This window comes from Gadus chalcogrammus, chromosome 18, assembly GCF_026213295.1.
Source record: "Gadus chalcogrammus isolate NIFS_2021 chromosome 18, NIFS_Gcha_1.0, whole genome shotgun sequence".
NCBI classification, from domain to species: Eukaryota; Metazoa; Chordata; class Actinopteri; order Gadiformes; family Gadidae; genus Gadus; species Gadus chalcogrammus.
In genome coordinates, this window is record NC_079429.1 from 10,294,660 (window position 1) to 10,310,583 (window position 15,924).

A 15,924-nucleotide genomic window follows, 5' to 3' on the forward strand; every position below is an offset into this window, starting at 1 on the left:
ATAGGTGAGGCTGCTTAAACCAGCAATAAACCACAAACACCCTCCACAATAACATATGGAAACAGAACAGTGTCCCACTGACAAATAATGGCGACTATGTTTATATAGTATAAATATTTGTTGCTGTGCTGATGGAAAATAACTGCTAACCTTGAGCTAGGACGCGCTACTACAAGCACACCTACAGGTAGTTGAGGGAACGGGGTTAGAAAAGAGACCTCATGGAAGTTTTCAATTAGTTATTGCCGAACAGATGGTTGAAGAGTAACAACCACCTATCTTATCGCATTGAAGGAGGATAGTGAGTATTTATTTATTTTTTGTTCTATAAATACATATTCACTGAAGAACAATGTCAGCATCCCAAATGAAACTACATCTCCATATGGCCCTAGGACTAACTGTTTGGCAAATATGCATAAATGTCCTAAATAACTTTTTAAGAATACCTGTTGAAGCTCAATGCTTCAATAGAAAGCATGACACAAAAGAAATCACAAAATTCTCCATATTTTTACAACAGTCAAATAACGTTTTCTTTTTTCTTGGGAATAGTATGACGACAGCTTCATGGGCAGAACGTATGCAAGCATACGTGTCAGTAATACTTTCCAAGAAAAAGTTTACATAAGAGTGTAACTTGGTCTTAATTTGGGGAATTCTAATCAATTAGAGCAACTGTGGTTTTTCCACTTGATTTCAACATGACTTTGACCTTTGGTATTTCTGGATGAGGAAGGAAATCAAACAAGTCATATAGTAAAACCGTGATAAACGTCATGCTAACAACATAATACAATATGTACCCCAATATAATGTCCACATCTTCTACCCCTGCATGTTATTGTTTTACTATTTTTTTGCAGCTCTGATTGTTACATACATACCATGTTACTTTGTGATGTTGTTTTACAAATGTGTGTGTAACAAAGATTTCTATATCAAATAAGACTCCTTTTTCAATAGGCCTTTAAGTATAAGTATTAAATCCACCAAGTTAAATAATGAATGATAATATAAAATAATAAAGGTTAAATCAAACAAAATCCTGGAAAATTATTTTAAAAGATTATTATAAAATATTTTCTTTATACAATTATTCTAAAAAAATATTCTTATTTTTATTAACACTGCTTTTATTTAAGATTCGTATTCCAATTATGATTATAGAAATAATAACAATTATCAATAACATTTGCGTTGAATCACATCGACATCGACTCTCTTCACTTGGTTATTAAGGGTGTGGTTTAAATGGGTCCTCCTTACATAAAAGGAGAGGAAGAAAACATTTTCTCGTTTCTTCACAAAAAATCTTCACTGGACAAGTCTCGGAATCTGTATTATTAAGGCTCTGCTGTACTTCAATCAATACTATTTAACATCAACACATTCTTCTTTGCTGGGTGAGTCTTTGCTCTTATAAGTGTTTAAAAGTTTGTTTATATTGAGATCGAGACTTTTTAAGATACAGAAACAGCTCTAACTTTTTTTTATCACTTATTGTATCCCATTAAAAGGATTGACACACACAAGATTAATTTATTTCCTCCATGTGGCCTCATATTACTTGTTTCTACAGGAATCAGGAACAGTAAGATCCGTTTTATTCTGGTAAAATGTTTAGCAGAAGTTCAGTGGATAACAAAACAGGAAACAGGTGATGAAATCCGGCTGCCTGCTGCCTACGCATCCATAAAAAAGGTGAAAAAATGGTACAAGTGAAATCAGTGTTTGCTTTTCATGAAGCCCTTCACGTAGCTATAAATTGTTCAATCCCTTTAGAAAAAAGGATTTGAAGAGGGAGAAAATAAAATGCCCACATTCCTGCTACTTGTTGATAAGCTCTAATCCTGGTTTACTTGCAACATTGAGAAAATGGTATTTCCATATTTTTGATTATTGGGTTGAAATATGTTCACATTTTTAACATGTTTTCCTTTTCTTTTTTTAAAGGCCCTGGCTAATGACCAACGACCAATCAAAAACCTTCACCTCTTAAAATCTAACGCCTCAAAATCCACAAAAGAAAAATAAACATAAGACAAACTAAAATCAACCTCACTATTTATAATTCATACCCACCCACCACGAACATGTCTGTCACCGCCCCGACTCCTGTGGGTCGGTGCCCACCTATCGGAATACGCCTGGAAGGCATCATCCTGCCGCCTATCCTCACCCTAGACGTCATACTAGGGCTTCTAGGAAATGTCGTTGCCTTTTGGATCTTCTGCTGGAAGCTCAAAAGCTGGAATCCCAATGCGCTGTTCCTCTTCAACCTTGTCATCGCCGACTTCTTCGTGCTGGTGAGCTTGCCACTGAGGATCGATGCCTTGCTCAGGGGTTACTGGGTTTTCGGTGACGGCCTGTGCCGGATTAACCTCTTCCTGATGTTCACCAACCGCTCGGCCAGTATCGGCCTCATGACGGTTGTGGCTATCTACCGCTACTTTAAGGTAACCACACACAAATAACTTATTGCACTATACCAAATATGTTGGTTGCACACAAACACCATAAGTCACAAAATCAGCGAACATAATTAGTGATTGTCTATGCATTTAACGGCTCTGACATTACACATTTCCGACCTACTTCCTCTTCCTCCCCTATATGAGGCCCATTTCTGCAGGACCTCTAACCGCAAGCCTATAAGGGCTACGCTAACTTTATTAGGTTGCCGCAAAGGTGCCGACAAGATTTCAGCAGCCCTAGTACAAATTCATTTGCAAATAAACTGTTGCCACTCTTTATAGTTTGGACTTGAATGTTAAGATCGAGGAAAGCCAATTTATAATGATAATTATACTCCTTTTAACAATAATTGTATGGAAATATATATAACAAAAGGGACGGACAAAAGATAATGGGAAATTTGGGACAATAATACGAATATTTCTCTTTGCACACAATCGACTTTAGTAGCATATGCGGTCAAAAGTGTAGCACTGTACAGCCCTGACCTCAGCGTAATTACTTTCTCCATCCCACGCAGGTGGTGCACCCACACCACCGCTTCAACCGCATGACCAAGAGGCAGGCCTGGTACGCGGTGGCCTTCCTGTGGCTGCTAGTCATCGCTCCGCGGGTTCCTATGCTGGCGTTCAGCCATATCAAGGGCGAAGGCAACCAGACCCAGTGTTTCTTCTTCACGTCCTACGGGGAGGCGTCGTGGGCCATCCTCGTCCTGGTGCGCATGCACCGCATCCTGTCGGTGCTGGAGTTCCTCGTGCCCCTGGCCATGCTGCTCTTCTGCTCGGCACGCATCTTCAGTGTCCTGAAGCGTCGGCAGATGGACAAGGCGCAGAACGTGCGGCGGGCCATGCGCGCGTGCACGGCGATCGTGGTCGTGTTTGCCGTCTGCTTCCTGCCCGGCACGGTGACCACGCTGGGGCTGTGGGTCATAGGCGCACAACGCCCGATCGACTGCGCCTCCTTCTACGCCTTCACCCAGCTCACCGTTGTGTCGTTCGGCCTCACCTTCCTCAACTCGGCGCTGGACCCCATCATCTACTGCTTCTCCAGCTCCATGTTCCGCAACGCCCTGGTGGGCGCACTGCCGAAGGCGCTGAGCGGCGGCGGCTGCTGTGGCGGCGCGGGGGACAGGGGAGAGGGGGCAGCAGTGGGGACGTCGTCTGAAACGCAGTCCACCGCGCAACAGGAACTCCAACCCCTCCCGACCGAGAAGGCAACCGAGGCGACGGAATGAACATTGATGACAGCAATAGTACAGCATATATAAGTTAGGCCTTTATTATTAGCATTAACTGCCTTCAACTGTATTCACTTTTATTACGCAAATATGTGTCCCTTTGTGCCAATACTATTTTCCTTCAATAGAGGAGGCTGCAGTTTTAGGACTCCTGTACAATTGACCGCATTTCTAGGGCCCTATACATTTATGTATTCACAGTGTTTTTGTCGATACCCTTTGTTCATGTCAATTCTGGGCCATATATACTTATCTACTGTAACCAGGTCTACAGAAAGTTTGGTGCCAAAATCCTATTTGGAGCGCTATTCAAGTTTCAGTTAAACGCATGGCTTGGCCGACCTGATGAATGAACATTTCTGAAACTTGACATGCACCTATGACACTCCTGAACACGTGTGTGTGTGTCTGTGTGTGTGTGTGTGTGTGTGTGTGTGTGTGTGTGTGTGTGTGTGTGTGTGTGTGTGTGTGTGTGTGTCTGTGTCTGTGTGTGTGTGTGTGTGTGTGTGTGTGTGTGTGTGTGTGTGTGTCGATAGCTCCAAAAATATATATGGTTTTCTTTTCCATTTCCATCACAAGTCCGCGTAAGAAGGTGGCTTGAACTTGAAAACTGCCAGGTAGGCTACATAGAGGACCCCTCCCTTAACATTTGTACATAGTGTGTGTGTGTGTGTGCGTGCGTGCGTGCGTGCGTGCGTGCGTGCGTGCGTGCGTGCGTGCGTGCGTGCGTGCGTGCGTGTGTGTGTGTGTGCGTGCGTGCATGAATAACACATATGGTTAGACGTGAATAAATTCAGGTATTTGGTTAGCTACGTGGGTGATCATATTTTCATGATTTCCTTTTTGAGTTCCTTGTGAGATTCCCAGGGTCCTAGAAATGTGAAACTGTGGCCCTTGGACTGCGGTCTTGAAACTGCACCCTCCTCTATAGCAGGAACTTACTCCTTGGGCAGCTTGCTGCATCCATCTCACCATGATGGGTTTTTTTCCCACTGTTTCCACTGCATTGTTCCATTCAATAAAGCTGCGATTTTTCATTTTTTATCTCCAAATTTTGCATAATACATTCAAGATTAATTTGTAATTTGATTTTATTTGAAAGAAGATTTTAATTAGATAGTGCATGATCCTATATTTGTGCGCATGCAATTACATATTCCTTTATCGAAAACAAATTAAAGTAGACGTAGAGGAATTTTAAATTTAGACCATAATTTTGTGCATACCTTTTTTCCAGAGCATGTACATTCCTAGAGTAGCTTACAATTATAGTAATTTCATCAACTATTTGTAGAAGGCCTCAAATATAGGTCCCTCTTCGTGGAATCCTTTCAAAATCATTAGTAATTACAATATAAATATACATACAAATATATTATATATTATTATTATTTATTATTATTATTATTATTATTATATTATAATACTTTAAATACTTCTCCATCACAATGGTTTATTAAATCACTAGATTCCATTTAGTCAAACGATGTATTCATAAGAAAACCAGCTTCCGAGCTTTTGTTATTGTCTCAAACCTTGGCTGCATCCGAATACTCGTACTTGCATACTATATAGTATGCATTCTGTAGTACGGAAGTCGTTTCCGAATGCATACTACCGCCAAAGTGAACCACGGACCACACTACGCTATCCCACAATGCAACCGGAGTCTGGTAACAAACGAAGAAGAGATGGCTGACCCGACACCACCAACAGCGGCTTTTTATTTGTGTGTGTGTGTGTGTGTGTGTGTGTGTGTGTGTGTGTGTGTGTGTGTGTGTGTGTGTGTGTGTGTGTGTGTGTGTGTGTGTGTGTGTGTGTGTGTGTGTGTGTGTGTGTGTGTGTGTGTGTGTGTGTGTGTGTGTGTGTGTGTGTGTGTGTGTGTGTGTGTGTGTGTGTGTGTGTGTGTGTGTGTGTGTGTGTTCAATAAAAAAGGAAAAATTAACTTCAATCGTCTTTTTCACGGAGTAACAAATAACTGTAAATGTATTATTATTATTCCAAAAAAATGACTTACCAAATGTCCACATATATACAACATAACCTGCCGGTAAGTCGCTCTACGAGATGACCGACGACGACGCCTTCTAGCAGAGATATCAATTTCAAGAGCCATTCGCGTAGAAAGAGACATTTTTTTATTTAATAGCAACGATAACAAGACGGAAAACAGGTACATTTTGCCGCCATCTGGGGGGAGATACGTCATCTCCAAACATCCGGTGGAGTTTCGGCGGCGTTCTACGCATGTCTGTAGACCGTACTACACAGTCAAGTGTAGTATGGTCAAGTAGTAGACACTAGACAGAAATAGTATGTACTAGGTATTCGGATGCAGCCCTTATGTTCAGATTATAATTGTTTGTAACGCGATAACAACATTTACGACAGGAATGTCGATGGTCCACTACATTGGGTCCTGAGGAGGTCGCTTCCGAATGACGTCTTCCCATAACAACCACAACCAAGCTCGGCTTGCTCACTGTGCGAGCGAAACGTGATTAGAAGACTATGGGTTTATGGACATAGGGACACATTTGTAGACATAGATATCAATGTATTCTAATATAAAACTATAATTTAGACATAACCCGACACAGACATCTGAGTATGTGATTATTATAGGGGTTGGCAAGCTAGTTTAATGTTAGTTTGCTAACCAACACACTTCCCATTCAACGACTGCAGTCAACCTTATGAGATGCTCCTTCAACTAGACTCTAGACTTTATTCAATAAAATCAATTTGAAAATGGCAAATGTCGACACTTCGGTGACAGGTGGATCCATGGTGAGCGGACACTCGACATGGGCTTGCAGAAGTGAACAGAAACTGTCAGAGCTGTTTCTCCCCATTCATCTCATTCAGGACAAGCATCTCACTGACCTAGACAGCGCCACAACAAACGGGTACGTCTATTGAAACACTCGCGGCTTTCCTAACGGAATACAACATGAATAATGCTTATGATATATTCATGGCGTGACAAATGGTCATGGGTTAATGGACCACGAGCAGAAACCGTTCCGACCTGATCAAATCATTGCATGATTTGTCCTATTGTACATCTCTGCAGAGGTAGGCAACTGATGGAGCATGTACGTTTATGCGGGTTCATTCCACACCCATGCAAAGATTGCATACACTCGTGGTGTAAATGGAAACTGGATAAAACTGGCATATATTCTCGGTTATATTCAACATTACTGACACTGACACACACTACTTGACCCATATCTTTTTATTCTCCGACCTAGGGGTTCATGTCTGGGGCTGTTGGAGCAGGGGGAACAGGGCTCTCCTTGCGTCATTTCACTGTGCTCGGCGTCACAGCCCCCTTCCCTGATCAGCAGCCTGCTGGTGACGAGCGAGGCCCGAACCATCGAGGTCTATTCCCAGAGTGGGGACTACTGTGGCACCAGTAGAGGGGAAAGGGATAACGGCATGGAGACCAACGGGTAACCAAAAACTAACTGCGTGGCCAATGTGGTTTGACGAAGTTGTATGCCGAATGTCGATTAAAAAAAAGCCTGGAAGCCAGGAGATACAATTTCAGCCATTGGGGAGCATTTGTCAATGTAGCATGACAACATTCACATGGAATGTTCTTGATAGCATGACAATAGTTGCATCTTTACTTTGAGAAGTGTTCTGTACACACGATGAGTGGATAGGAATACTTGTGTTGTGCTTCAGAAAGCTGCTGATGTGACCTGTTTTTCTTTCCATTTTGTTCTAGGGATGAAGACCGGGGACCGTTTTATAAGACGCACCTGATACTTGAATCCCCATGTGTATCCTGCGACGTGAAGGTTGGTTAATATAATGGAATTGATTCATTGTCTCTATTTAATAGGAGTGGCTATCCTTCTCTCCTGTTGTGTTTTTTGTTGATGCTTTTTTCCAGACTGTATGAGAGAGAGACCAAAATACAAGCTGTCAGGGAATTTAGATGGAGGCCTAGGCCTTCTGGCAGCTTCAAAGGCATTGAACCGCGCTCAAATAACCTGTACTCTATGCTCTAAACCCAAGATATCATACGCACGACCTTAAGGCTGGGAGTCAAGCAGTAGAAGAGCCAATTGTGTCTCATCAGTCTCCACTCAGTGTTCCACCAATGTGAGGCCTGGTGTGTAAATTAATTCACACCTAATCCCTACTGTCCCGTCTTTTCTTCCCCTCCTCCCTCTCACCCCCTCTGTAGCTTCTCTCCCTGGGCGGGAGGAGCCATGTTGCGGTATCTCGTATCCTGGTTGGCCTACAGGCCCAGGGTCCCTCGCCTCATACAGACTGTAGCCCCGCCCCAGGCCTGGGCTTAGGCCTGGGCCCCAGCATCGACATGCAGCGGGTCCAGACCCTGGTGGAGGAGATGGGCTCCAGCCTCTCTCCCGGAGCCCAGAGCCTCATGGACATGGTGAACGTCCAGCAGAAGGTGAGGCGGAGCCAGGCTTTCAGTGAACAGCCTCCGTCGCAATTTCAATACCTCCCTTTCAACTGTGCTGTGGGTGGAGTTCTGAACTGATAACAATGTTACGAAACAATGTTGTGGTTGTTTTGTCCAGAACCAGGCCAGTGCTCTGGGCGGGCTGCTGCCCCTCCTGTTGGGGAGCGGGGCCTTCTCGGCCCTGGCTGGAGGCGGCGCCGGGCCCCTAGCCATGGTCCGGAATGGACCCCTTCCAACAACCTGCATGGTAATAATCCATCTGGTCAGCCCATAATGTTGAACCGCCACTGGCAGGTTGACAACACCAAATGAATGAACGTGTGGGCAAAGTATGAGGCAATTTGATCTGAAATATACCTGCACATTGCCCTTTGAAAGGGCTACATTAATTTGGACTAAAGCGTGTTTAAAACCAAATAATGTGCAATTTTTTCATGTCATGCCTAGTAAAAGTTTGTCCATTCCATTACATAGCCTAGGACTAGGGGGAGGGCCTTTGAAGCAACCGGGATTAAGCGATCAAATACAATTCATTTATCTTATTATTATTATTTTTGTTTATATGGTCACCAAAGCTGCTGTCTGTAAATTTAGGTTTGTTACATATATCTCAGCATATATTGACATATGTGGGTCTTCATTGGATACTCTTGACCCTCTTGTCCCCTAGCCTGCAGCTAACTGGCCCCCAGGAGGTCCAGCTTCTCCGGCCCAGAACGGAGCTCTGGGATCGGATGTTTCTCCCTCCTCATCGCCTGGAGACTCTAAGGATACAAGTATGGGCTGGTGCTTGCTTTGGTTCCCTAAAAAATATTATTCAGACTGGCTGTAAGGCAGGCAACATAAGTTGCAATACAATTCGGAAGTTTGCACCATCTCTGTGTTTTTCCAGATGCCCAGGAACCAATCGACAGAGCCCAGCTTGCAGAGATGATGTCTCACTTCCTGAACGGCCAGGCCCCGGGCCGAGTCGGGGGCGGTGGTGGCGGCCTTGAGCTGGGCCCCACCCCCGCTCACTTCCTGCCCATGCTGCAGAGCGTGTGCGGTCAGGTGACCCAGCTGAGGCTGGACGACGCAGCGAAGAACGGAACCTGGTGGGTGGCCCTTTCCAAAATAGGATTTACCTGTTCTTTTTTGGTACTTTTTTTTTTTTTACATAAGTTAGGTAAAACAAATATTTTTCATAACAAATTAACTCAAAATAAACTATTCCACCATGAATAGGGTCCAGTAACACTATAATGTGTTTTGTCCGATTATATTATCATAATTATTGTATCATATTATTATATTTGACGTACACTTTTGTTCAAAGTGTCTTGCATGTTTCATTGCATGAGTTAATTCTTGTATGTCCTTTGGACATTCAGAATAGTTGGGAAATGAGAATCGAACACTTCAACCAGGCAGTGTGGATCCGTTATCTTTCAGTTTTACTCCAGTAGACGGGACTCTATAAGTAGAATTCTGATGGGTAAATATGTCCTAGACGGACAGAATCTTGTGACAAGTTGCTTAATATAGTGGAAGTTAAGATGTCGCTGAAGGGGGATGGCTATACAGTTTTAGTGACACAGAACAAGTCAACATTCATCCAGGTTAAATCGTATGTAATACTCTTCAAGTTAGTAATATGATCCCAATGAAAACTGTACTACATATAGTTGGTTCATTTGAACAATCTTTCAATGAAAAAAATCATGCCTGGAGCTTTAGATATTTAGTCGGTGTGTGCGAGTCCTCCCACAGAGGCGGTCAGATTGCTGTCAGAACTGAGTATACAAGGAACAAACAGACCCATTCATCTAATAAGACAACCGATTCAATTGTTATCACTTCAGGGTAGGACTTTTGATGTCTACGGTTTGTCAACGGTCATCAACTCAAATCAAGGAAAAATAACTTTCACCATAAGCTACTGCGTGAGTTACTTACTTATTGGCTAAAAACCTAAATCATACGCCTTTTTTATTCGGTTAAAAAATTTTGATTCCTTGATGAATTTCCTTGACGATGACATTAACTTGTAGTTGTGCTAATGTGGCCACCAATTGAATGTCATTGGTGGATTCTATATAAGGGCCTTAAACCAACCACCAGAGAGCACTGAAGAGAAGGCTACTGACACAATGGCTTAAATTGGTAGGCAATGTTTATGATAAATAGAGTTACAAAAAATGATGAACACTTACTTAAAAGAATAACCTAAACAAACACTACCAAGTGTTTGATCTCATCTAGATAGTGAATTTCTAGCAGCTGGTTTCAGCGGAATCCATTATAACAATGTCCCACTAGTCTGATGAATGGAAACGTTTGTCAGGGGTAGAAAATGAGAGAAAGTGGGAAGTCTAGAGACGTCACTTGTGTTTCCAGTCCGTCTCAGACCGTCAGCGCGACTTTCAGCCGGTAGGTCTCTTACCCATACTGGGGGACGCAACATACTAGTATGGAAATCTACCTAGAGCTTAACTGAACTCTCTTTTGATTGAGGCTTTCTTCTAGAAATGTTTGGCATTGTGGTTGTTAATAAGTGTTGTTCACGAGCGTTTTGAGGCTTTTGTACTGTTGATTTGGCTGATCGGAGGATGGACTGAATGGAGTAATTGTATCTGGACAGGACACAGTCTTCACTTTAAAATAAACAAACCAGTAAACCGTAAAGTCACACACCCTAGCCGCTAGACTATCTCCTCCCTCCAGCTGATGGATTAGACTAGCAATCGATAACAGATTGAGCAGGTAACCAGTGGAATTCACCGGAATATAATGTTCCCTTCATGATGATCAGCCTGGCTGTGTGTGTGTGTGTGTGTGTGTGTGTGTGTGTGTGTGTGTGTGTGTGTGTGTGTGTGTGTGTGTGTGTGTGTGTGTGTGTGTGTGTGTGTGTGTGTGTGTGTGTGTGTGTGTGTGTGTGTGTGTAGGGAGCTGGACGAGGCGATGGAGCGGCGCCTGGAGGACATGGAGCGCAGGCTGAAGGAGCACGTGGACCGGCGGCTGGACGCCCTGGAGCTGAAGCTGGAGCGGCTGCTGCTGGCCGCCCTGCCCGCCACCGCGGCCCTGGGCCTGGCAGCCGGACCGCCGGAGGCAGGGGTCGGACTGGTGGACGGCCGGCCATCTCTGGAGCCGCTGCACACGGCGTGAGACCGGGGATTGAGACCGGGGCCCCCAGAGGGAAAGAAAGGTCAAAGGCTAACAAGACTATTGCTTTAATCTCGAACGACAAGACAGTCGGATTCAGACCGGCATGTTGCTAACCCAAGCTATGCTAACTCCAGAGGGACCGAGAGGGGACGGAATAATCGGACACCGAAGGCTCCTGCTTTAGGGAAGAAAGTTCACCCCAAGAAATATCTAACAACTGATTTGTAGTTTGAATTCATATCAGTGGTTGATGTGCGCCCCTTGAATCCAAGATGAGCCACGGCCAAACAGAGCGTGTTGGTATAAGAGTGTTGCTATGGGTGAGAGGATGGCGTAGCAGCCCAGACCACGGCCCGGCCCCCTTGAGCCCAGAAGGTCCTGGTTCCAGTATCCCTCTGTCCAGTTAGAGTCACAAAGTTGTATTCTACTGTACTGAACTCTAGAACAAAGGATGTCATCAGGTCTATGTGGAAAAGCACTGATACTGGATATAAGGTTTCCAACCAACAAACGTGTTGGTTTGAAGGCTATTGTTAACAGGATGAGTACATGGGATAACTAAATTATAACGTGTATGTGTCAGTAAATAACCCTTGTGTCCCTTAGCAAGACTCTCAAACTCAGCATAGCATTTTGGGTAAAAGCCCCAAATACATAGACGTAAAATGTAAAAGTCTATTTATGCGTTAGCAAACCTCAGTACTTCAAGTGTGCTGAAGTAGACCCTGTTTTATTTTCATGCCAACTGTGAACTGTTGGTTTTAATGTGGGACTGTACATATCAATGCCTTATAACAATACTGTCTGCAACTGTAAAATGTCGAATGGAACTTAATATTTTACCTGTTATACATTTTTGTTTACTGCTCTGCGACATGTAGAGCGGGAATAAAATATATTTGTGCAATACTAAATGAGAGGAGAGTGCCTTTACCTGATACGTGATGCAACCAGCTCCAAACCACACGAAGCGCGGTTCTTCTGTTGACCACAAGGCGGCGCTGTAAGTTCATACTTCTGCACTCACTGACTAGCGTAATACACTCGCTCGACACTAAATTCTTCAGTGCAATGCAAACCCAAAGTTTATACCTGAAACTTCAGGTTACTTTATTCCCTGAAGTTTATGGCAATACATGAAGTTCAACTCAGGATTATGTATTAAGGAAATTATGGTTGGCCTTATTATGTCTATATCTTGCCTGACATCAATTGGCATACGAGTTATTGTTGAATGGAAGAAAGGAAAGCCCCTTTCATCAGCATCCGATTCTGACGTATGAAAAGGGGGCGGGGCTATAACTTGGAGGTTGTAGCCTGTAACTTGGAGGTTGCAGCAAGTTTAGTCACCTCACCCAGGGCCGGCGCTCCGTGAAATACCCAAAAGGCAAGATCTCCGAGCGGGGGGTTTAAATTACACAAAAGTAACAAAGAGATGTATCTACTACTCCAGACAACCTGGGACTTTGTCCTCGGACATGAAGGTGTTATGGGCTCGCCTTTCTTCCCCGTGCTGTTTTCATTCAGCATCTACCTCTTCTTCTGCCTGCCCTTCGTGCTGATGGACTGTCTGTCGGTGTGGGTGCCGCTCATCCGACGATACAAGACCCAGCCCAACAACACCGTCACCCTGAAGAGCATCAAGAGCTGCCTGGCCCTCTGCCTCTACAACCACCTGGTGTTCATCCTGCCCGTGACGGTGTTGCATTGGTACTGGAGGCCGGTGAACCTGCCTAGGGAAGCCCCCAGCGTCCCCAGCCTGGTTGGAGGTGTGCTGGCCTGTCTGCTCCTGTTTGACTTCCAGTATTTTGTGTGGCATCTTCTCCACCACAAGATCCCCTGGCTGTACCGCACGTTCCACAAGGTTGGTGTTTTTGTGGCTTTGTACAGTGGTTCCATTCCTGCACCTCGTGACATGATGTTATTCTGATTCCTACAGCTACTCTGCATTTTGATTCGAATAAATAATGCAGGTCGCTCTGCAATTTATTTATTGTTGTTGTGGTTTAGATTCTTCCCAATGCCTTACTTTTGGATAAACCCATGTAAACGACTTTCTGAAGGAATTTATTTGTAGTAGACATATTAATAGTCTGATTGTTTTCTTTAATGGAAAACAAGCCACTTTAATACCACAGTGTTTTCCCTATAATTGTAAACCCCCAAAAAAGAAGATAAAAGAATGAGGTAGATAAAACTAATAGCAATAAAAAAATCGATGCATTAAAAGTAACGCAGCGTAGGCCTATTCGTGGGGCAACGCAAGTGGCGCGCTACGCACAGAGTTCCTTAAATCACTGCTGGAGATTGGATCAAACATAAATCTCTCCCTTCCCGCCTTGTCCTGCCCGCACGTGAAAACGAAATTACTTTCTCAAGTCACGCCTGTCTGTTCACGTAGGAGGCGATTATGATAAGTGGGTGTGTTTTGGAGACGTGAGTTTCCCTGTTCAATAACTAAAATAGCCTATCACCCTTTTCATAGAAAGTTGGTATCAAAAATGAAAGTGTTTGCCCTACAACTTATAGGAGATACCATAATGTGATTGGTTAAATAGATTTATCCGCTGGTGAGACCTGTAAAGAATCTACCTTGGTTCAAAAACAATAATATTTGTATCCCTCCCCTAAAGGTTCACCACAGCTACACAGCGACCTCGGCCCTAACCACAGAACACTCTGGGGCCACGGAGATGCTGTCCCTTGCCTTGTTCGCGGGCATCAACCCCTACCTCCTCCGCTGCCATCCCCTGACGGAGCTGGCCTTCTTTGTGCTCAACATCTGGCTCTCGGTTGACGACCACTGTGGCTACGACCTGCCCTGGGCCCTGCACCACTGGGTGCCATTCGGACTCTACGGTGGGGCCCCCCACCACGACCTACACCACCTCACCTTCAAGTCCAACTACGCGCCCTACTTCACCCACTGGGACCGGCTGGCCGGCACCCTGCTCCGGCAGCCTCCACACCAAGAACACCATGAACACCCCGAGTGAGCGCATGAGGGCCACCTGGACCCAAGAGGAAGATATGTTGTTTTCTAAACGTCAGTCAGGCGTTAACTAGTTTCCCATGTGTGACTCTCAGGAAATAAGTCTGGACCAAGAAGGTGCGGATCAAAGATCCAGATCTGTTTTGAAGATGTTGAGGATCAGTTTGTCCTGATCTGCACTTGTGTATGTGCTATGCAATCGTTGTGCATGTCAACTGGGAACAGGAACTTTGCGAAAGACAATGGAAAATTGAGCTAATGGGAGCTTTTTTCCACAGAGAACCAGAGTGAATTATGCCGACGTAACTAGTACAAGTAGAGCCAGTCAAGCATCTGTATATGCCCCTCAGCCATAAAAGTGGTTCTCAGGCCAGTGGCTGGAAGATGGCAGGCATGTCATGAGAGGCTCATCCAAGTATCGACATTAACTTATAAGACAATGGAAGCAATGCAAAGCATTTTGGATGTGTTACAAGGGATTCATATTAATTTTATTGAGAGGCATTTATTTAATTATATATATTTATATTATTTTATTTAGTTATATATTTTCTCATGTGCTTTTCATATTGCTCAAAGTATTGAGCATTGCAGGTGAAACTAACTTATTAAATGCATTAAGTTGTGCCTTTTAAGGTGTATAGGCTTTATGTCACAACTCGCTGGAAAAGGTTATGCAGGTATTTGTTTATTCAACTTGTCTTTCATTTGAATTGACTAATATTGAGTTGGCAAAATGCAAAATGTGAAACAGGATGTTACATGTACATGGTGTGATTTAAAGGTGTGTGTCAGATTTGGAAGTTCAATATGAATGAGTCAATGCATGTTGCCAAATACTGTGAAAGTCCTGACAGTGGAATCCGAACCAGAGTAATGTTTGTGCGTCACCTGCACAACGTGATGCTACACAAAATAATATAATGTTGTAAATACTACATAATAAATCGATTATCATATAAACCCCTCCCTAATGGCATACGTTCTTTATAATCTGTGGTGAGAAGCCACATGCATCTGATGGCATCACAGCTCACTGTGTTTTTGTGTGTGTGTGTGTGTGTGTGTGTGTGTGTGTGTGTGTGTGTGTGTGTGTGTGTGTGTGTGTGTGTGTGTGTGTGTGTGTGTGTGTGTGTGTGTGTGTGTGTGTGTGTGTGTGTGTGTGTGTGTGTGTGTGTGTGGGCGGGGGGGCAGGGGAGGGGGGGAGGCTCTATAATGAACAGCAGATTGAGATAACAATTGAGATTTAGATTCATGTAATACCATACCATACGTCTTTATGAATCGAAAATCAATTCAAAACACGAGTCACTGGAAAGAATAAACATGTGGTTGTCAAAAAACTAAATTAGTCGGGTGATGCTTACAGGATAAACACTTCGGCATATCGTTTAAATGCTGAACGCAATTTAGCCATTTTGGTTTGCCTATTTATCGTTTTTTAATGTTAATTGATAAGTTAAAACGGACAAACAAGGGAAAAAACTAGGCACCCATTGAGAGGACTTCCATTTACTTCCACGCAATATTTTGCAAATATTCACAGCATAGCCTCTTATCTGTCATACAAGGGAAGGCAATTTAGAGAAACCGGATGGAGTGAGTTTTTGACTGGCTTTGTGATTGGTT

At 43.7% G+C, this 15,924-nt stretch overlaps 3 protein-coding genes across 5 annotated transcripts; all 3 read left to right on the forward strand.

Moving 5' to 3' along the window:
- Positions 1 to 1,249: 1,249 nt before the first annotated feature.
- On the forward strand, positions 1,250 to 5,067 carry LOC130371557 (hydroxycarboxylic acid receptor 2-like). Of its 2 annotated transcripts, XM_056577384.1 has the most exons (4): positions 1,250 to 1,406; positions 1,583 to 1,704; positions 1,957 to 2,459; positions 2,999 to 5,067. In XM_056577384.1, the coding sequence occupies exons 3-4, from the start codon at positions 2,097 to 2,099 to the stop codon at positions 3,710 to 3,712; spliced, it is 1,077 nt and encodes a 358-aa protein (XP_056433359.1). In that variant the 5' UTR covers positions 1,250 to 1,406; positions 1,583 to 1,704; positions 1,957 to 2,096; the 3' UTR covers positions 3,713 to 5,067. The 2 variants fall into 2 exon arrangements, with proteins under 2 accessions (XP_056433359.1, XP_056433360.1); XM_056577385.1 differs by lacking the exon at positions 1,583 to 1,704.
- A 519-nt stretch (positions 5,068 to 5,586) lies between these two features.
- c18h10orf88 (chromosome 18 C10orf88 homolog) lies at positions 5,587 to 12,243 on the forward strand. 2 transcript variants are annotated; one of them, XM_056577382.1, is made up of 9 exons: positions 5,587 to 6,199; positions 6,495 to 6,624; positions 6,973 to 7,173; positions 7,455 to 7,527; positions 7,920 to 8,147; positions 8,278 to 8,406; positions 8,830 to 8,935; positions 9,052 to 9,253; positions 11,084 to 12,243. In XM_056577382.1, the coding sequence occupies exons 1-9, from the start codon at positions 6,154 to 6,156 to the stop codon at positions 11,301 to 11,303; spliced, it is 1,335 nt and encodes a 444-aa protein (XP_056433357.1). In that variant the 5' UTR covers positions 5,587 to 6,153; the 3' UTR covers positions 11,304 to 12,243. The 2 variants fall into 2 exon arrangements, with proteins under 2 accessions (XP_056433357.1, XP_056433358.1); XM_056577383.1 differs by having other exon boundaries at positions 5,589 to 6,624; positions 11,084 to 12,242.
- Positions 12,244 to 12,654: 411 nt separating this feature from the next.
- On the forward strand, positions 12,655 to 15,285 carry ch25h (cholesterol 25-hydroxylase). Its single transcript, XM_056577128.1, has 2 exons — positions 12,655 to 13,167; positions 13,937 to 15,285. The coding sequence occupies exons 1-2, from the start codon at positions 12,739 to 12,741 to the stop codon at positions 14,297 to 14,299; spliced, it is 792 nt and encodes a 263-aa protein (XP_056433103.1). The 5' UTR covers positions 12,655 to 12,738; the 3' UTR covers positions 14,300 to 15,285.
- The last annotated feature ends 639 nt before the right edge of the window (positions 15,286 to 15,924 follow it).